This window comes from Natrix helvetica (genome assembly GCF_964273705.1).
Source record: "Natrix helvetica genome assembly, chromosome: Z".
Taxonomy (NCBI): domain Eukaryota; kingdom Metazoa; phylum Chordata; class Lepidosauria; order Squamata; family Natricidae; genus Natrix; species Natrix helvetica.
In genome coordinates, this window is record NC_138554.1 from 25,379,969 (window position 1) to 25,401,587 (window position 21,619).

At 41.5% G+C, this 21,619-nt stretch overlaps 1 protein-coding gene across 1 annotated transcript in view; it reads left to right on the forward strand.

Annotated features, from left to right (window-relative positions):
* HSPBP1 (HSPA (Hsp70) binding protein 1) overlaps nt 1-21,619 on the forward strand; it is a 47,374-nt gene extending 25,755 nt beyond the window's left edge. Inside the window, exons 7-8 of the mRNA XM_081970777.1 lie at nt 595-706; nt 16,146-21,619. Coding sequence (XP_081826903.1) covers nt 595-706; nt 16,146-16,223 — 190 coding nt within the window. The 3' untranslated portion in view covers nt 16,224-21,619. The remainder of the gene's footprint in view (nt 1-594; nt 707-16,145) is intronic.

Sequence of the window (21,619 nt, forward strand, 5' to 3'; positions counted from 1 at the left end):
AGATTTGACTGGCCCTGATCCTGATAAACTTTTAAGAAGACTTTGAAGAAGTGGCTATTCCCTTAGCCATCAGGGACAAAATGTTAGAGAAGCTCATCCCGGAAAGTAGAATATATGTTGATGCGCCCTGACTGTTATTTATTTCAAGTTTTGTTTTTATTATTGTACACTGCCCAGATTCAATTTTTTGCAAATTGGCAGGTCATATGAAGCCATAAATAAATAAATAAATGGCTAAATAAAACCAAAAACAGCTAACAAAAAATATGGCTTCTTATCCATTCCTGTACTATATATGATCAATACGTATTGCATATGATCAATATATACCATGATACAATATGTTGCATTCCTTTCTCTGTTTTTCTTCTGTTTCTTTTATTCTTTTCTCCCTTTTGTTATCTTTTGCTGAATGAATAAAGGACACCCAAATTAATTAATTCCTTCCTTCCTTCCTTCCTTCCTTCCTTCCTTCCTTCCTTCCTTCCTTCCTTCCTTTCTTTTTAGAAATTATTAACTTCCCATTTGCCCACCTCTAAACTTTGCTTATTTCTTCTCCTCTTGTTGACTGGTATGCCACCTCGAACTTTCCAGTCTGGTAACAGATTTCCCCCAAGGTGTGCGAGAGTGTCAGGAACCAGAATTAGCACTGGAGGAACTGCTAAAGGAACGCTGTCAGCTGCTTAGAAATCAAGAAGAATTCCAGGTAAGCCTGGATCAGTAGATTACTTCTACTGTCCTCTCCGCTTTTTCAGTTCACTGATACTTTTCTTATGCTCAAGAAAGACTTGTCTCCACTACTTTTTAGTATCTTGAGAAATATTTTGACAAGATTGGCAAAGTGGGATAAAGTGATGTAGGCCAGAAAGATGGTTTTCCAAGAAAAGGTTTGTGTGTGTGTGTGTTAGCCTTGGGACTTTACAATAAAGAAAGGAGAAAACATAAATATCTGTACCAGACTAAAAATTATGAAGGCAACAAGTTCCAGGGGAAGTATAATGAAAATGGAACTGACAACTGCAGCGAAGACAGTGAAATCTAGGAGTTATATATTTAATTATTTTATTTTATTTTTAAATAGAAGACCAAAGAATAGGAACCTCAGAACCACTTTGGATAAGGATAGGACAGGAACAGAACAAAATAGAACAGGGGTGTCAGACTGGATTTCTTTGAGGGCCAGATCAGCATTGTTGTTCTCCTCCACGGGTCGGCGGGAGGAGACAGGATGAACACCTCCTGCAGCACCCTGCTGGCCAAAATGGGGCATGGGACGGCAGCGCGCAACCCCCTCTGCCCCATTTTTGGCCTGAACGGCCTCCCGCAACACTTTACTGGCCAAAATGGGGCATGGGGGCTTGCATGCAGCTCCCCTGTGCCTCGTTTTAGCCCTCCATTTTGCCTCCTATAGCACTCCGCTGGCTGAAAACGGACTGTTTTCAGCCAGCAGAGGCACCGTGGGCCGGTCCTTTGATATTTCCAGGCCAGACCCGTGGGCCGGATTTAAGCACCCTGTGGGCCGGATTCAGATAAATTTGGAATATTGCTAAGATTTTAGAATTTACTATAAAAATAGTTTCTATTGGGAAACGTGGGAAACAGAATTATTTTGGCTATTCTGGTTATTGTAAGAGATAACAAAGGTAAGTTACTTTGGGATTTTAGAAGGTGGACATCAGTTTAAAGAGGGATTATAGATTTTGAGCAGAAGGAAAAAAATATAAGCCTGTTATTGATGTCAGTTAATACTGGGGTTTACAAAATGACAAAAAACAACCTCGGAAACATTAAAGGAGATCTTTAAAGAATGAAGCCAGACGTTAGTAGCTATAATATCAACAATGTCAGTAATGATGTTTGATTCTGTGAATAGATTATGTCCAGAAGATGTCAATGTGTAAATGACAGATTTATAGCAAATGTTATCTAACAAGACAGAGAAAGTATCAGAAGTGGAGCTACAAATGACAAGCCAAGAGAACAATCTGAAAAAAAGACCCTTTTTTGGATATACAAAAGAAACTCCCTGATGTTTGAAAACTTAAAAGGAAAATATAAATTTAGAGTGACTTGGGAAATATTTTCTTACTAGATCTACAAAAGAAGCTGGTTAAACCCTTAAAAGAAATGTTGTGTAATAGGATAAAGAAAAATTGAAGAGAAATTAAATCCTATAACAACACTTGATTGAATTAGGAGTTCCGGTTCCGGCGGCCGATGGCGACGAGCAAGCCTTGCTCGCCCCCCGCTTCCCTGGTGGGCTTCCCACTCCTTGGGGGGCACAGGACGCCCCGTAGAGGCGCCCTGCCGAAGGGGCGGCACCGCGGGGGATCCCTGGATCGGCGGCGGCCGGCGGGAGGTCCCTCGCCTCGCTCCAGGCACCGGGGAGCACGATGGGGAGACGCTCCGGCGTCTTCGCTATGATGCCGATCGGAGAAAAAGAAACTAGAAGGATGCGACTGCTGTGCGGTGAGGCGTGAACTTTCTCGTTTCCACTGGCCCTGGTAATAGAGCAAAATTTCCACTCCAGGGAGTTCAAAGAACAGCAATCCACAAGAGACTTATCTGAGTAACACGGAGACAAAGACTGGAAGCCTGAAGTTTCAAAGGTGGTGTCAGATTTCACATTTCATAAAGACAACGGAAGTGTGCCATCTTGCCCTGCCAGCTTCGGGTTTGGAGGCAACAAATAAAGTTTTCAAAGTTCAATGTTCAAAGTTTCCAGATCATCATTGTTTTAGGGCTTAAGTCCGAAAATTCACTTAATTCACTTAATAGGAGCGTGACATCATTGGTTGGCTCTCCCCCTCCTCCTCCTTTCCCTGGGGCAAAGAGCTAAATCGTTTCCAGCCGCCTGTCTGAGGGAGGGGGGGAATTCCCCCTCCCTCCAGCCGCGCCTCTCCGATTCACGCCGAAAATAGGATTTAAACAGCTGACTTTTTTTTCGTTAGAGTTGTTAGGGTTGTTAAAGGGAATCTCTTCTGCCTGGACCTTCTGTCTCTTGGACTCTCTTAGCTGCCTTGCCTTTCTGATTGACCATTCTCTATACTGACTGAACTCTTTATGGTATAAAGAATGCCACCTAAAAAACCACCTCCTGGAAAGCCTGGCTTTGCTGCCTCTGCCCGGACATCTGCAACCTCCAGTCCTAGTACACAATCAAAAATAACAGCTTTGATGCAACCCAAATCTCTGGAGATGGACTTTCAACAAATGTTTCAGCAAATTATACAGGGACAAGAGGAAATAAAGAAACAACTGCAGGAGATGAAAGAAGAAATTAAAGAGAACCAGGCCAAAATTAATAAGAACTCACAGAGATTGGACCTCTTGGAGGGTGGGGCGGCTGAGATGAGGGAAGGGATGGAAGGGATGCAGAAGGGAAACAAAGAACTTGACTCCCAGCAGATGAAAATAGAGTTTGAGAGAATGTCCTTTTATCTTAGATTTCAAAATGTGATAGAGACAGATGATGAAAATATAAGGGACATCATGACAAACATTTTGGCTGACTACATCCAGAAAGAGAAGCAACAGATGGGGTGGAAAATAGACCTGGTATATAGAGTGAATTCAGTTTATGCTAGGATACACAATGTTCCCAGGGAGGTACACATTAAATTCCTTAGAAAAAGCACAAGAGATGAAATTCTGAGCACACAACGGGGGCAAGCCCTGACATACAAAGATAAGGAGATAACCATTCTGAAACAGATCCCCAAGAAAGTAAGAGAAAAAAGAAAAAACTATTCGCAATTAGCGAATAAACTATGCCAGAAGGGGGTGTGGTTTAGATGGTTGATGCCTGAAGGTATGCTAATATTCTGGGAGGAGACAAGAGTTAGAATTAATACACCCATAGAGGCACAGGCATTTATGGAAAAAAAACAAACTACTCCTAGAAAAACCTGAGGATCCTCCACCAGATACACAGGACACGGGAGGGGCCGGAGCTCTGTCGGCGGGGGGAGATGGGGCAACATTGAGAAAGCTCAGATCACAAAAATGAGTAAGAAAATCCACCTGACATAAACTGTTCGAAATTATTAACTGAACTTACATGCTGACTATATGTTATTATGTTACTACCTAATAATGAATTATGTGCAAATGTATACTATGAGTATGGAGGGGGGGCGCACCTACCGCACACTGCAGTTGCCAAAATTTGTAACCTATCCCCTACCTTTTCCCTTTGTAAAATATTAAAAAAACCAATAAAACTTTGTTTAAAAAAAACATCACTTGATTGAATTAAGAGATTAAGACTATTAGAAGTAAAAGGAAGAAATATAAAGTTGGCTTATTTGATCACGAGCCAGTTTGATCTTGTGCATGGGTGTTCAACCTTTTGGCCTGCTTCACTCACATTGAGTAAAGAGGAATTGTCTTGGGACAAATATAAAATGCATAATAAAATGAATGTACTGTATGTAAATCACATAATGTTAAAAATTTATGATCATCTGGGGATGCATTATTAGCTTTGCAGGGCCACATGAAGCTCATGGGTCACAGATTGGACACGCCTGGTCTAGTGGTTAAGGCACAAGGCTAGAAAACAAGAGTATGAGTTCAAATCCTTCCCTAGCTATGAAAGTCTGCTGGGTGACTGGGCCAGTCACTCTCCCTCAGCACAAAATAATCGCACAGTTTTTTTAAAAAAAGAATTTTATTGATTTTTAAACATTTATGGGAAAGGGTAAGTGGATATACAAAAATTTTGGCATCTCCATTGTGCTGGAGGTAGAAATCCCTCCAAATCTCTCAACTTTTACAGAAAAGAAAAAACAAAAGATAAAAGATAAGCAGAAACAGCATCTTGTTATACATTGTATCAACCATGTGCTTAATCATCTCTTTTGCCACTTTCTAATATATCAACAATTACAATGATATTTCAAATACATTTATTTTTGTGACCTGAGTCTTTTCGATATTGCTCCCTCCCCCCTGTCCTCAGGCAGAGCTGCAGCCCCTCCCTCCTTCACATCTCGTGTATTGTCACCTTTTTCACTACCTCTTATATTTTCGTCTTCTAGGAGGGCACTATGTTTTTTAATGAAGGCCTCTGCCTCCACAACTGTGTTAATTCTAATTCTGTTTTGCTCCCAGAAGATCAACATTCCTTCTGGCAATAACCATCTAAACCAAACTTTTTTATTATATAATTTCTTTGATAAGGAGGAATACTTCCTCCTCTTATCTCTTATTTTTTTTGGAATTTGCTTAAGAATGGTAATTTCTTTGTCTTTGTATTTTAGTGGTCTCCCCCTTTGGGCCCCTAGCACCTCACCCCTCGTGGTCTTCCTAAGAAATTTAACATGTAGTTCCCTTGGAACATTATGTATTCTGGCATATGCTGAGTTGATCCTGTAAACCAGATCCATATCCCACCACAACTTTTCTTTATCTCTCTTAATATATTCTGCTAAGATTGTACACATAATATCCTTAAGATCTTCATCTTCTGTCTCCGGTAGGTTCTGGAATCTGAGAAAAAAGGACATTCTTTCAAGTTCTATCTACCATAAAAATTTTCAATTCTCTATTCCCCTTCTGGACTGCCATAACCTCCTCCCCCAGCCCAACCGCACCCTCCTCCAGTTCACCGGTTCTTTGTTTATTTTCTGTTGTTTGCTGCTGTACACCTCTGAGCTCTTCTTTAAAATCTGCCACCTCTTTTTTCCACTCATTTTGTCCCTTCATAAGAGCCTGGAACATTTGGATAACAGATAAATCTTTTGAACTCTCTCCAGTCCCTTCTTGTTGTAAAAATGATGGAATTTTTGTCTGTTGAGTCGTTGGGCTGGATGTAGAGGAGGTAGGTGCCGAGGCTGCCTTGCCTGAAGGTGGTCTTCTGGGCCCCATTTGTCTGAGTTCAGAGATGACTGTAAATCTTTTGCAAAAGAAATAGCGTCTGTGGAGCATGCAGCTGGGTGAGTCCGAGAAGACAGGCAGGTCCAAAAGTGAAAGTTAATCCTCAATCACAGTTCCAAGCCAAAAAAAAAAAGAAAATCAAATAATTCAGATCCAGAAAGACCACATAACAGGAGGAGCTCCAGGAGTCCTTCAGGGGGGAGTAGTAATATAAAGCCAGGAATTTCTTCAAAGGTACTTTCAAAAGGCAAATTTCATTTATAAGTGTGAAGAAGAAGACGGAAGCAGGCCATCTTGGCTCCCCCTTTCACAGGGAACCAGGGAGCAGAACATCAAAAGTTTCCATAACGTTTTTAAAACAGCTCAGCAGTCACCTCTTGCAGTTGTGATATAAATCTTTCTCACATAGTTAGTGCAAGTGACTAATTCAACTTTTGCTCTCTCTCTCCATTCCAAGATTGAGAGATAGTCCAAATGCCGCTTTACCCGAGGGGGGTGGAAGAACCCTCCTCCAATCTTCCAACTTCAAATAGATTGAATCCACAATTTACAAAAGGCTGCTGCTCATCAGTTAAAGAGGGTTAGAGAGATTGGAGCGAACTTCTCACCTTCAGCACTTCAGCCGCTACTTCTGATTAATTGCTTCCTTCCGGAGTCCATTCAGCAAAGGCGCAGGCAGCCCACTGCTGCACTATGCACCGCCCTTGCTCCCCGGCTTCTGAGGTGAGGCTGGAAACCCACACGGCTGCCGCCGATTGCGGGGGTTCCAGCAAGCCGCCCTACGGCAGGTGATCCCTCAAGACCGCCTGTGCTCCTAAAAGGAGCCCACCGGAGAAGCGAACAGCGGATGCCCAGCGTCCGTCGCCTTTGGAAACCGGAAGCAATCTCGCACAGGGTTCTTGTAGAGAAAGTAGCAGGAGAAAGGTGTATTGGATATGTTTGCTGCCTTAAGTTATTTGTAAAAATAATAAAGGTGGGATATAAATACATAAAAACATAAAAGTAAGATTTTTTTTGCCATTCTGGCAATTCCTTCTGGATATTTCGCTGATCCCAGGACTGAAAAGTTTATGTTTTATGGATTTATTTATAGATATGATATGAGATAAAGAGATAACCTGTTTGTAACCTTAGAAGGAGTGAAGTTACTAAACTTGTTTTTATTTGTTGTGATAAAGGTTGAAAGTCACTTCTTTATGTTTTTTTCCCCTTTCCTATACCTTTTCTTCTTTTTTTCTCCCTTCTCTTTCTCTAAATTTAGTTTGTATTGCTTTTACTATTATAATCAAAATTCTTATTAAAATTATATTAAAAAAGAAAATAGTGAGACCACAGCTCTGCCTTACTGGCAAGGGCTGACTATCAAGTTTCTGGATTAAGTTCAGAATGCTGGTTTTAACCTTTAAAGCCACCAATGGCCTGCAACCTAAATTATTCCTGGAGCACCTTCTCCTATCTGAATTGACCCATCCTGTTCAATTAAGCAGGGAGATGCTACGTAATAGGCTCTGAGAATAACCTCGGAGAACTGGAGAAAGAACCACTGCCTTGGCAGTGGTCAGATAAGAGGAATCTTGAGTCCAAGGCAGGAATGGGATTTTGAAAAATGATCCATAGTTTACCTTCCCTATTTCTCTTTAGGATAAGGATAGAGAGAAGGAAGGCACATTCACAGTTGCAAGATTCTACAAGTAGTCCTTGGTTAATGGCCATTCATTCAGCGACCATTATGAACAAATGTTAGTTATACCTGATACCTCAGAAGTTACAACCGTTGCGTGCCCCTATGGTCACGTGAGCAAAATTTAGGCACCTGCCTACATTCAACAACCGCAGGAGCACTTCAATTCCCGGCTACCCACTTATTCTACCCACCCACCCCCATTTCTCCCCTATTGGCCACCCTGCGTCTGCCACCACCTTCAGCTTTGCTGTCCCCAGCTGCCCTTGCTATCTTCTCCCAATGCTGATAATAGCAATAGCAGTAGCACTTAGACTTATATACCGCTCCTTATATACTGCTTTACAGCCCTCTCTAAGCAGTTTACAGAGTCAGTATTTTACCTCCCAACAATATGGGTCCTCGGTTTACCGACCTCGGAAGGATAGAAGGCTGAGTCAACCTTGAGCTGGTCAGGATCGAACGCTTGATACTCCTGGAGTGAACAGTGAGTTAGTGAGTTAACATTCTCACCATTGTGCAACCACGGCTCCTGGCCTGACCCTTCACAAGGCAGCTGCTGGCTGTGCCAGGCCTTGTTCCCAAGGCTATACAAGGCCTTGTCCAAATTGTGTGGGACCTTCTCACAAGACTTAAAAGCAGGGCGAGCAGAGATGATGGGCAGGGCACCCGAAAGAGCAGAGATGGGTGCAGTTTAAGAGGAGGAAGCCCCTTAGCTTACTGAGACTCAGGGCTGGGAGGCAGCAAGCTAGAAATGTGTTGGATTAGGTGGGTCCCCGCTTAACGGCTGAGGCATTTGGTTAACAACAGCAACCAGGAATGCTTGAGTTGCTGTTGCTAAATGATGCACTCATGTGACACTGAACTTTATAACCATGTTGCTTAGCGATGGAAATTTCCAATCCCAATTACATTAGTTAACTGAAGACTACCTGTGTAACCAAAGTAGTTTTAGTATTTATAACTTTGGGGTTCAAGTCGGGTCTGCCTTGGACTGACAGTCTGTTGGTTATTCCCCACTTCCAGGATGCAGTCAGGCTTGAGCTAAGATATGCTGTTTTTTCATTATGACCCCAGATTGTATATTTGCATCTTCTTACAAATTACAATGGCCTTTCCTTTCAAAATCATTCTGGAAGATGATAAAGGCAGAGATCGTGCTGGTGAAGATTAAAAATTAATTATGTATTTAATGTACTTTTATTGGATTAGTGGGTAGCTTACTTAGTAATTTAAGAAACCCACTTAAGTCATTTTAGAACATAAAGAGTGCCTACAGCAGGAGACCCTATGCCAGCGATGGCGAACCTTTTTTGGCTCACATGCCAAAAGAAGGGGGAGCGCAGGGGGGGGGGTCATGCGCAGGCATGCCACACCCATAATGCAATGAGTGACCCCCAGAGCGTTTGCGCGCATGACAGGCACGACACCCCATTTTTTGCATGCTTTTTTCGCTCTCCCCAGGCTTCAGAAGCTTTATAGGAGCCTGGGGAGGGTGAAAACAACCTCCCCCCCCCCGAGACCCTTGGATGCTTCAGGCACTTCCCTGAAGCCTCTGGAGCATCAAAAAACGCCCCTACGGGCAAACCGGAAGTTCCGGTTTGCTCGTAGGGTCGTTTTCGTCCTCTGGAGCCTTCAGGGAAGCCTCCGGAAGGCCCCTGAAGGCTCCGGAGGGCTTAAACCGGCCCTATGAGCAAACTGGAAGTCCATTCCCAAACTTCTGGTTTTCCCATAGGGTCGGTTTTCTGCGCTACGGAGGCTTCAGGGAAGCTCCTGAAGCCTCCGGAGGGCCTTCGTGGGGGGCAGGGAGGCTGTTTTCGCCTTTCCCAGGCTCCTATAAAGTCTCTGGAGCCTGGGGAAGGCGAAAAATGGCCTCCAAAAAAAGGCTAAAGTCAGCCGGCCAGTGCATGCATGCACGCTGGCCAGCTGACAGGGCAATGCCTCGCGTGCCCTGACAAATGGCTCCGCGTGCCACCTGTAGCATGCGTGCCATAGGTTCGCCATCCCGGCCCTATACCTTTTCAAACAAGTGATTGTTTAATCTCTTCTTAAAAACCTCCAGTGATGAAGCACCTACAACTCCTGAAGGCAAGCCTGGTTTATTATTCTCACTGTTAGGAAGTTTCTCCTTAATTCCAGGTTGCTTCTCTTCCCTCCATTGCTTCTTGTCTTCTGGTGCTTTGGAAAATAAGTGGACTCCCTCCTCCTCTTTGTGGTGGCCCCTCAAGTACTGGAATACTGCTATCATGTCACCTCTAGTCCTTCTCTAGGCTATCCATACCCAATTCTTGCAATCGTTCTTCATACTTGTCTCCAGGCCTTTAGTCATCTTAGTTGCTCTTCATTGCACTTTTTGATGATAAATTTTCACTAAAAATCCATTAACTTACTTCCAAGGCCAGTATGGTAACCTATAACTAATCATCAACTGAGCAGAAAATGATTGCCGATTCTCTTCTGTTAGCCCCGCAGATCAGTTTTTGTCTTTTTTCAGGAATATGACATTTATGGACTTATACATCACAGACTATATTAAATGGGCACATTTTCTAATGCAGACAGATAGTATATATACAGGTAGTCCTCAACGTAGACCATAAAACATAGAATAATAGAAACCTTGGAGCCACAGACTGAACAGGGTAGCCGAAGGTCCCCAATCTGTGGGCCGCAGTCCATTAGTGGGTCATAAGGTGTTTGCAACCAGGCTGTGGAAATAGTGGGTGAGTGTGCGCATGCGCATCCCAACTTATGTGAGCAGTGGCCAAAAGCATGCACACATGCTCCATTTGCAGGAGCGGTGGGCATGCATCCACACTGCTTGTGCAAATGGAGCTATGTGCATGCGTTTGCCAGCTGCTCTTGCAGAATTATCCCCTTCCCCCACCGTGCCGGTCCACAAAGCTGGAAAGGAAATATGTATTAGAACTTCAAGTTTTCCATGCTTGTTCCTCATGCTTTGAGTGTTAATGTGTACATCTGAATCCTTTTTGACTGACCTTATATTTACTTCCTACATCTCCTATTTTATATCTGAGTTCTCTATACTTCTCATCACTTGATTGGTTGTCTTGATGTTTATGCTTGTCTTGAAGTTCATACTTGGGATTAGATCCTAAAGACTTACAACCATTCGTTTTACAACAGTTCAAAGTTACAGTGGTACTGAAAAAAAAGTGATTTAGGACCAGTTCTCACACATACGACTGTCGCAGCACCCCCAGGGTCACGTGATCAACATTTGGTTGCTTGGCAACTGGAATGTATTTACTATGGCTGCAGTGTCCTGGAGTCATATGATTACCATCTGCAGCCTTCCCAGCTGGCTTTCACCAATGAGGAAAGCTGGGTTCATTTAACAACTGTGTGATTTGAAAAAAAAACTGCAGTGATTGACTTAACAACCCCATGGTAAAAACAATTGCAAAATCAGGCATACTTAGCAACTTCCTTGCTTAACAATGGACATTCTGGTCTTAGTTCAAGAACTATCTAAATATAGGGTCCCATTGTTCAACACCCAAAAGGACATGTGGAAGATTGTGGCTTTCCATGCAATACAAGCTGCATTTTTTAATCTCTTTATATAACTGAGACAGGCAGCCTGGTTACTCTGTAGATGTTTGGGTCTTCAGTTATCTTCAGTACTGTCCAATATGGCCACTGGCGAAGGATTGTGGGAGTTGTAATCCAGAACAACCACAGGGCACCAGTTTGCCAAATCATGGTTCTAGCTTTGTCATCTCTGCTTTAGCGTGAATTGAAGATTGGGCAGGGGGAGGAAGGGAGCGATGTTACATTTGTGGAAGTGGTTCGTTCGCTTTTTCCCGGAACAGACAATTTCCCCACCCCTACTGTTAGCAGTCGACAGTTTTCAAAGAACATAGCAATTAGGTTGCACTGGGCTTGATAATTAAACAATTGGCATAATGTAGTAAGTAGAGGGGATGAGAAAAGCAACTTCACAGCACTGTCTTTTAACTACCACCCTCCCCTTTCTCTTTGCCAGGCTCCATAACATTGCCAGATGGAAACATCATGCACAAGTAGTTATGGGGCTTTGTTTGCAACAGACTCAAGAAGTAGATTTTTCTGTGGCCTAGTCCTTAGTACAAGGGAGCCTTGCTGGGCAAGCATAAGTCCAAGTAAGGCTTGCACTTTCGAGTTACTATGATCAGCTACATCCTAGTATACCTCCCTGCTTATTTCTAGTACAGATGAAATATCCGTTGCCTATTCAGCTATTTCTTTCTTACAAAGACAAAAAAAGGAGACTGGTTTGATATAGTAGTTAAAGCATCAGAGTAGAAACTCGTTGCGAGTTCTAGTGCCTCTTTCAGGCACAAAGCTAGCTGGGAAACTTGGGGCCAGTCATTATCTGTCAGTCCTGGGAAGAAGAAGACAGGAAAAACCACTTCAAACCCCTTGCCAAGAAAACTAGTCCAGACAGTTGCTAGGAGTCAACAATGGCTTTAAGGCATTTAAAAAAAAACCACACAGAGATTTCTTCACTGAAAAAACTGCTACGCTGGGATTCAGCTGAGGCCTGATTCCCTCTGTTCATTGCTGTTGGGTCATCTCTTTCCCCCATCCAAGCTTCAAACCTCAAAGGCATTTAAAAAAAAAATCCTGGCCTCTGGAGGCAAGTTCTACGCATCTCAATGATCATCTTCCTCATATTTCCCCAGCTCTGGGAAACGAATCAGTTTCTCTGGTTGTGTTTGTTTTTATATCTTGTCCAATTCCTTTCTTCAAAATAAAACCTATTTGATTTGTTCTTTTCAGATACCCAGGGAAAACAGTTCCCTAGTATATTTGTTTGGTTGGTTAACTGGGCATTCCCTAGATCAGTGTTTTTCTTTCTTAATTTACCCCTGCTTTGAATTCTCCCCCTTATGTCAAATCTTGAATCGTTAGCTGTTTGGATTCTACAGATAATTATATGTCAGATTCTACAGGTAATGACCCTAATTTATTTAGAGAATTTATATGGCCGCCCACTTACTTTCATAAATATGAAACCAGTTGCTAAGCATCCGAATTTTGATCATGTAAACATGGGGGTGTTTGCAATGGTTGAAAGTGTGAAAAATGTCCAGAGGTCACTATTTTCAGTGCCTTTTTAACTTTGAACAGTCACTAAATGAACCGTTGTAAGTCAAGGACTATTTGTATTGTATAGAGTAGACAATATGGCATTGATAAAGCCACTCCACATTCCTAGGGATCAAGGGTTTATGATTCCTCACTAAACTCTTTCTGTTTCATTTCATTTTATTCATTGTTTGGTTTTTGGTTTTAATTTTCTCTTAATCCTTTCTTTTACATCACTACTGATGGTAATCTTGCCGGCATGGAGTATATTGTTTATATTCATTTCATGCAGGTCACACTCTGAGCTTGCTTGACTAAAGAGCTTGGCTAAAACACTTGAGATATAACACATTTAAATCCAGTATTTTTAAAAAGCAGCCATAGCTTTATATTGTAACACTTAAATGCACGATTTCTTTTTGTGCTTACAACTGCTGGAAGCTAGTTTGAAATGAAATGTTTTTTAAGCTACAACATACTCAAAATTGGGCGTTAATGGATGTTGGGAGGAAAAAAGACAGCCAGTACAGATGAGGTAGATTTGATGCTACATTTGTCCTTACAGATAGTCCTCCTTTAGAGACCATAATTGGGACTAGCAACTTAGTTAAATGGTTGTTAAATGTAACCATGACTGTGTTCACATTTACTTCAGCTTTCCTTTGCAATATGTGAGGTTTGGTGATAAAGGTACTTTTTTATAACCGTAAATGGTTGCTAAATGAGGACTGTCTATAATGGAATGTGGGAATAGCCCTGGGAAATAAGGCGATAATGCCTAGGAAACAGGTAAGTGACAATATAGCCTGCAGTTGGATAATGGGCAGGGAAAGAGAAGGGACCCTCCCTAGTTCTTGGGCTGTAAAGGAGATGATGGGAGACTTATATTCTCTCAATGGAGGATATTTGCAAGATTCTATTACTCTAGCTTCCCAGTGAAATAGACTTACCTTATCTGGTCAATATTTCCCATCTGTTCTACCTGTGTGGCTGCCAGTACGAGGCACCATGCTTATTAGTCATGATTCAAAGGATTATTTTCCCATTTTTTTTAGTCTAAAGATGACTCATAGAGCACCTCTTTTTGCTCACAGTTTGACAAAGACGCTAAGGGTGGGGGGGGGGAGGATGGGGATGACTGGAATGAATAGGAAGCTGGGAGGGAAAAATGAAATTTACGTGAGCCGTTTGCAGCTTGAGAAAATCTTGCAACCCCAAGGTCAGACGCTGAAGAAATTTGAAAGGTGCAGATTGTTTCCCAAAGTGAAATGCTTAACCTGGATGCAGGGTGGTCTAGAGGAAAGAAAAGGGGGCTTTACTATGATGCGCTTCACACCAAAGCCTCAGAATTGGCTTTACTTCTATGCCTATATGGATCTGTCAGTAAAGTTTTATTCTTGGTAACAAAAATGTCCCAGGAGTTTCTTTTGCTGTGCATGCCAACAGGATGATTGACAGAACATTTGAGCAAGGGTGAATAAGGACAGTCCCCTGCTCCCCTGCAGAGATTTTAGTCTCCATTTCCACAGTCCCTAGACATGGGCCACATCAGTGGGGACTGGTGGACATTAGGACTTTGCAGGGGGCTGGGTTACCTGTTGCCTAAGGCTCTTGCAAGTCATTAAATTAAATTAGGACTGCAGCCTAATTGTAAAAGCTTTTTCGGATAGTTATTTTGGATGCCTGGAACAAGTTCCCTGTCCCTTTCCTGCAGTTTCTTCTGTGAAGGAAGATAAAATGGACGATTCGATCCGGATTTTGTTCCAGTTATACTAACTGCTGAGTTCTCTCTTTGGCATGGAATAGGCCTCCCATTCCCAAGTAATCCTGCTAGAATACAGCTCTTGGAATTAAAAAAAAAAATCCCCCCCCCCCTCACAATTAAGGAAAACTTAACACAGGTAAGTCGACTTACAACAGTTCGTTTAGTGACAAGTTTGAAGTTACAATGGCACTGAAAATACTGATTTATGACAAGTTGCAGCATTTCCATGGCCATGTGATTTCCATCCAGGTGCCTGGCAATTGATTCATATTTACGACGGCTGCAGTGCCCCAGAGTCACACGATCCTCTTCTGCAACCTTCTGCAGCAACTGCAGTTGCTTAACAAATGTAGCAAGAAAAGTCGTAAAGTGGGGCAAAACTCACTTAACAAATTTCTCACTTAGCAACTTAAATTTTGGGCTCAAATTGTAGCCATAGGTTGAGGACTACCTGTATATGATGGAGGCAATTACTCGTTCTTGTTTAATATGGGAGCTTTCCAAATAAAAATGTCTTACCTTTCTCTCCCCCCTCTTCCCCCAAAACGGGAGTCTGAAATTGTCCCGTCAGAGAACTGAGTCAGGACATGCCTACAAGTAATCCTCGATTTATGACTGCAAGTGAGCCCAGAATTACACCTGTGAGTCACTCCAGTCATTAAGCAGACCGCCATGTCATCGGGCCCAGTTTGTCGACTTTTTTTTCCTGCTGCAGTTATAAATTGAACGCTGCGGTTTTTCAAGTGAATCCATTGCAAATGGCATTTTTTGACAGAAACAGGAAGTGCCATTAATCCAGTAAAAAATGAAAATCAAGATGATGTGATTGTGAGGTGCTGCAAATGGCCATAAATCTGGGCCAGTTGCCAAGGGCCAAAAATGTAATCATGTGACTGCAGGGGGGACCTGGATATCAGGATTGGGAAGGTCCATCATAACTCCGAATGGTCACTAGGCAACCAGTTGTAAGTCAAGGACTGCCTGTATTAGCTATGGTTGTCTAACAGTAGATATTACAGGAATTACTTATACAGAGTATAAGACGCACCTTTTTCCCTCAAAAAAGAGGGTGAAAATCTGAATGCATCTTATACCCTGAATACAGCATTTTGGGCTCCCCAAGCTTCTCCCCTTTTGCAAAAATGACCGTGCATAGCCTTTAGGAGGCTTCCAGAGTGCTCCTGGGTGCTGGGGAGGGCAGAAATGAGCGAAAAATGGACTAGTTTTTGCTCGTTTCCCCCCCAGCCCCCAAGAGCACTCTGGAAGCCTCCTAAAAGCTATGCATGCCCCCCCTTTTTTTACAAAAAATGGCACATTTTTTGCTCGTTTTTGGCCCCCAGGAGCACTCTACAAGCCTCCTAAATGCCCCTTTTTGACAAAAACTGGGCCCATTTTCATGAAAAACGGGCCATTTTTGTGAGGTTTGCAGAGCGCACAAAGTGCAAAAACTTTGTTAAAAAAATTTGCTTCTTCAAATTCTTGGTGCGTGTTATACTCCAAAAAATACAGTACCACAAAAGTCATTTGTGGGGCAGAATGAAAAAAAAAGCATTGAGACTGAAGTTTTGCCAGTAAGGCAAATGATTGCTGCCTGCACTGAAAATTGTCATTAGTTTGGATTTTTACTGACAAGTGGTATAAAGTTGCAGAAATCCAAGAATGTATTGATCACCTATTCTTTTTTCTTTTCTTCTTCTTAAATTTGAAATAAATAAATAAATAAAGGAGGAGCTGGATTTCTGCGAGACCCTGCTGCGTCTTTGCTTCCACAGTCAACCTGATGAAAACAACATGGACCGGTAACTTGACATGGTTGAAGTTCACGCTCATATTTGGATCTGTGCTGGTTGGTGGCAGCCTCTGATGGAAATACCCACATCAATCCTACATCCGCTGAGCCAGCGGTAAGATGGAGTAACAGAAGATCTTTTGGAAACTGAGCTATGCTGCTGTTAAGCTGAACGATCAGCAGGAAGACTTTCATAAACTGTTGCTGCATAACTTCCCTTTTCATCATCCTGCAAAATGCATTTGTCTACCCTTGTAGTTTACTGGTAACTTTGCCCATCAGTGTAGCTTCCCTACTGTAAAAACCATAGTTTTAAAAGGATTCTTTCAATCTCCAACTTTAACTGGGAAATGAACCCTATGTCCTATTTTGCTTTGCTTGTTTTCATAGTTGCAGTGCTTAGAAGGAAGGGGTGAGCTTGAGTACTTTTTAATGGCTTGGCCATTAAACCTTGGAAGAAAAATCAATTGGCAGTTTTTTTTCTCCTTTAGGATACTATTCCCAAGCATGTGCCTTACAGATGTTTGAACTTTCACCCCCATCATCCCTTAAACTATCAAAAACAGGGTTTATAATGCTTTATCTAAGTTCATGCAGGTAACAATTGAAGTTCACAGGTATGGAGAATAAAGTTTGGAGGGAGAGGGGGATTCTTTTCTAGCTTATCACTGAAAGACAGGAATGTTACTACACTGTTCTTGAGCACCAAAATGCTTTTAACACCTCTCAGATGACATGGGGGGGGGGAGTAAAAATTAAAGCACATCTGAAATCACCCCCACCCCCACCCCCTCTGGACTCACAAGAATGCTAGATTTTTGTGCAGAACAGTGTTTCAAATATGGGAAAACTGGAAAAAGTACCATATTTTTCGGAGTATAAGGTGCACCTTCCCCCCTCTAAAAGAGGGTGAAAATTTGGGTGCATCTTATACGCTGAATGTAGCCCCACCCACCCACCGGCCCCAACCCTTTGGCCTCTGCCTCCCAGCAATTTATCTCTTTGCAGCAAATGGGGCTTGCAGAGGCTTCAGTAAGCTATAACAACCCCTGCAACCTCAAATAGCTGATGGTGGTGAGAAATTGAAAGTGAAACTTGCTATTTGCTCCTTGTGGCAAATTGATGGGAGGCAGATTTTTTTTTCTTGTGCTGTTTCTCAGGCTGCTTGCTGCAAGGAGGTAAGTCAATAACTGTAAATGCCTATAGAATGTTCAAATTATTAGACTTATTTTTTAAAGACTGCTTTATTATTATTCTAGACAACTTAGCAAAATGAAGACGCTTTTTAAAATAAATTCTTGATCTGAAGAGGCCCCATGATATTGTTTTAAAAAGTGCTATTCTTTTAAATAGCAGAGAATAACTGTACTTCCAGAAAGCATATCAATTTTAACAGCATCTGTACAAGTATGGCCTGAAATATAACACTACAAACAGTGTATATTGTCTGTACTGTTTGTTGCAAGGAGGCAAATTGCTGAGAGGCAGAGGAAGATACTTTCCCCTTGTTTTTCTCCCAAAAATCTAGGTGTGTCTTATACTTTGGAGAGTCTTATACTCCCAAAAATATGGTATGTACGATTGGGCAGCTTGAAAGGCAGACAGACTGTTGCTTCAGTAGAGGTAAAGTAAAGTGGTCTGATTTCAGAAAAGTGCCCTGCTCGACCATCACAGATTTAGATGAAATTTTGGGTGAACATGCACACATATCCCCAATAAAGATTGGTAAAATGTTACGTGTGCCAATGCAATACTTGCAGAGATATAGTCATTTGTTTGACCCCATACAGCAGCCTTCTACAGTATGACTGAGGTTCCAGGAAGTTTGAGACATAATATCTCTGGCAATATTTTGTTGAGAGAAACAAAACTTGGTCATCTTGTACAACTTTTTGTGCTCTATTAAACAAAATAATAGAAACATTATCACGAGTGATCTCCATCTAGATAATGTGGAGCAAATTTGGCCGAAATTATTGTGGCTCGAAAAAAGGTTAAAGTTTGGCTTTTTATGTCTCTGGAAGGAAAGGTATGAGAAATGTGAAACTTTGTGCATAATAACATGGCAACACAAGGTTTTCGAATATAAAATTTCATTCTCCTACTGCTTTCCGATAGTTCACAAATTGAGTCTAAAGTTGATGTTTTTTGCAAAAATGCCAAAAATAGGTTATTTTTAGCCCACTTTGACAAAAAAAGACCCCCTGGAAACTCTGTTAAATCATTCTCATTACAAAGAGCATGTTTCAAACCCCCTAAAAAAGGAGGGTTGGTTTTCATCGCTGACTTATAAAGCCCTAAAATTAGGGACAAAGGTGAGGACCTTTCTATGGCAATGTCACATGCATTCTATTGTTTTTCGTCTTGTTTGTTTCATATAGACATACTATTATATTGTGTTGGTTCATGGTGACATTGTCACTACCAGTTCAGGTACTTGAACCAGCAATTCCATTTGCCATACGGCGTGGGGGCGAACTTCCTCGAAGTTCCAAAGCCTTGTGTGGGTTATCTGCCCAGTTCCCAAGCTGACAATTGGGCAGCTTATCCTAGGTTCCCAAGCCTAAAGTGTGTGTCTTATATGGTTCCAAGGCGAAGTCCGTACTGTTCATATGAACTGCCAAATTCCAACAATCGCTTATTTATTATTGAATTTGCGCACCACGTTCTTTAGCGTCACTTCTGGGAATTGATACTGTCAACCTGACGATGTAACTGAAGGCACTGGAAGCACACGGAGAAGATTTGGTTCTGGAACCCAACAAATATCTTGCCTTCCAGGCCAATAAAATGAATGAGCAGGGCATAAATGTTACCAACGCATCATTTTGTTTGATTGAAATTTCCACGATGTTACCTACCCACCATTTTTTGTCATAAATGTAGGCAACATAACAACCGAACAACCGGGAAATATGTCGGCTAATTTTAAATTTGGATCGACAGTAATGGACATTTTGGCCACAAAGAAGAGGGAGTCAAACTATTCTCCAAGGCACCTGAGGGTAGAACAAGAAGCAATGGGTGGAAACTAATCAAGGAGAGAAGCAACTTAGAACTGAGGAGAAATTTCCTGACAGTTAGAACAATTAATCAGTGGAACAGCTTGCCTCCAGAAGTTGTGAATGCCCCAACACTGGAAGTCTTTAAGATGTTGGATAGCCATTTGTCTGAAACGGTATAGGGTTTCCTGCCTAGGCAGGGGGTTGGACTAGAAGACCTCCAAGGTCCCTTCCAACTCTACTATTGTATTGTATTGCTGCAAAATTTGAAACACAGAAGTTATTTAAGGTTCTGATGTTATGTCAGAAATATAACTATACCTGTACAGTTCTGAATCCTATAGCTGCAACATGTTAACGTCTGGCATCACTGAAGCACTTACAGCACACTTAATCACTGTCATTAGTATGCACCACCAGTAGATTAATAGATTCATATAGCATGCAAGAAATGAATTGCTTTAAACTCCAGCATAAATGAAAGGACAACCGCACAATATAAAAGAATGCATGTTGATGTACATGACGTTGCCATAGCAATTTCTTCACCTTCGTCCTTATTTTTAGGGCTTTGTACTTCAGTGATGAAAAACCAACCCTCCTTTTTTTAGGGGGTTTGAAACACACTCTCTTTAATGAGAACGATTTAACAGTTTCCAGAAGGTCTTTTTTTTTTTTTTTTTGTTAAAGCGAGCAGAAAATACCCTATTTTTGGCATTTTTACAAAAAACTGTCAAATTTACACTCAATTTGTAAACTATTAGAAAGCAGTAGGAGAATGAAATTTTATATTCGAAAAGTTATTACGAACAAAGTTTCACTTTTATCATACCCTTCCTTTCAGAGATATAAAAAGCCAAACTTTTAACTTTTTTTTCGAGCAGCAATATTTTCTGCCAACTTTGCTCCACATTGTCTAAATGGGGAACGCTCATGAGAATGTTTCTATTATTTTCTTTAATAGAGCACAAAAAGTTTTTACAAAATGGCCAAGTTTTGTTTCTCAACAAAATATTGGAGATACTATGTCTCAAAGTTGCTGGAACCTGAGAGTCATACTGTGGAAGGCTGGGTTATGGGGGTCAAACAAATGGCTACATTTCCATAAGTATTGCATCGGCATATGTAACACTTTACCAATGTTCATTTGTGTGCATATTCACACAAAATTTCATCGAAATCCATAGTGATCGAGCAGGGACCCCTCTCCCCCCGACCACTTGATATGGAATGACCCAAATTTGGATTACCATACATAGAGGTAGAATAAAATTCCATTTTCTTTGCAAGTCTTAAAGCCCTGTCTTTTTTCCCAAATCTTGCAAATGGCTTTCCTGGTTAGAAATGGTGATTGTAGACCTTTGGATTTTTCCTCCTCATTGGCTCATCTAATGTACAGTATTCAAGCAGCTTGTATCTTCTATCACCATTCCTTGCTATTGTTGTATTCTCAATATTTTTTAACAAGTTTCTCTTTCGGGTGATAAGTCTGGCATGTTTTTTGTTTTTCCTATCAGCAGAAGCTTGTAAAATGTTGAACACATCTCTTTCACCTTCCAACATAAATAAACGTAGAGGAAGATGTTAGATCCTAAAAGGAAAGGGGCTGCAGACAGGAAGCCCCCTAGTTCTAATTGGCCTCCTTTGCATCAGCTAATTCCTACCTTAGTGCTATCCTAGAGGCAAGACTGTTGGATTATACAGGTAGTCCTCGACTTACAAAAATAATTGAACCCAAAATTTCAATTGCTAAGACAATTTGTTGTTAAGTGAGTTGTGCCTCATATTAAATGACCTTTTCTGCCACTGTTGTTTAACGAATCACTGCAGTTTTAAATGAACCGCGGCTGTTAATGAACCTGGCTTCCCCGTTGATTTTGCTTGTCAGAAAGTTTGAAAAGGTGATCACATGACCCTGGAACACTGCAATCGTCATAAATATATGTCAATTGCCAAGCTCCCAAATTTTGATCACTTGATCATGGGGATGCTGCAATGGTCGTAAACGTGAAAACCAGTCATACCTCACTTTTTCAGTGCCATTGTCACTTTGAACTTCGAACTAAATGAATGATCATAAGCCGAGGACCTCCTGTATTGGAAAGTAAAGCAATGAGATTTGCTCTCACTCTCCTATATATCAGGCAGGAACAAGGGAGGGAATTGCCTTTTCAAAAGTTATCACCCAGAAATTTGACACTAACCAGATTTAGAAATGTATGAAATTGCAAAGCAGAGATAGAACAGCTATCAGGGATGTCAAGTAAACAAGCTTTTGGCAAGATGGCCTATTTCTTATTTTCCAAAATGCTGGGGATGCTCTTGTAGTAACACACATCTTCTTTCTTAGATGTTGTGTGATTATAGAGTTTTGGGTTCAGGGTCCTGAATAAAAGCCTTTCACCACA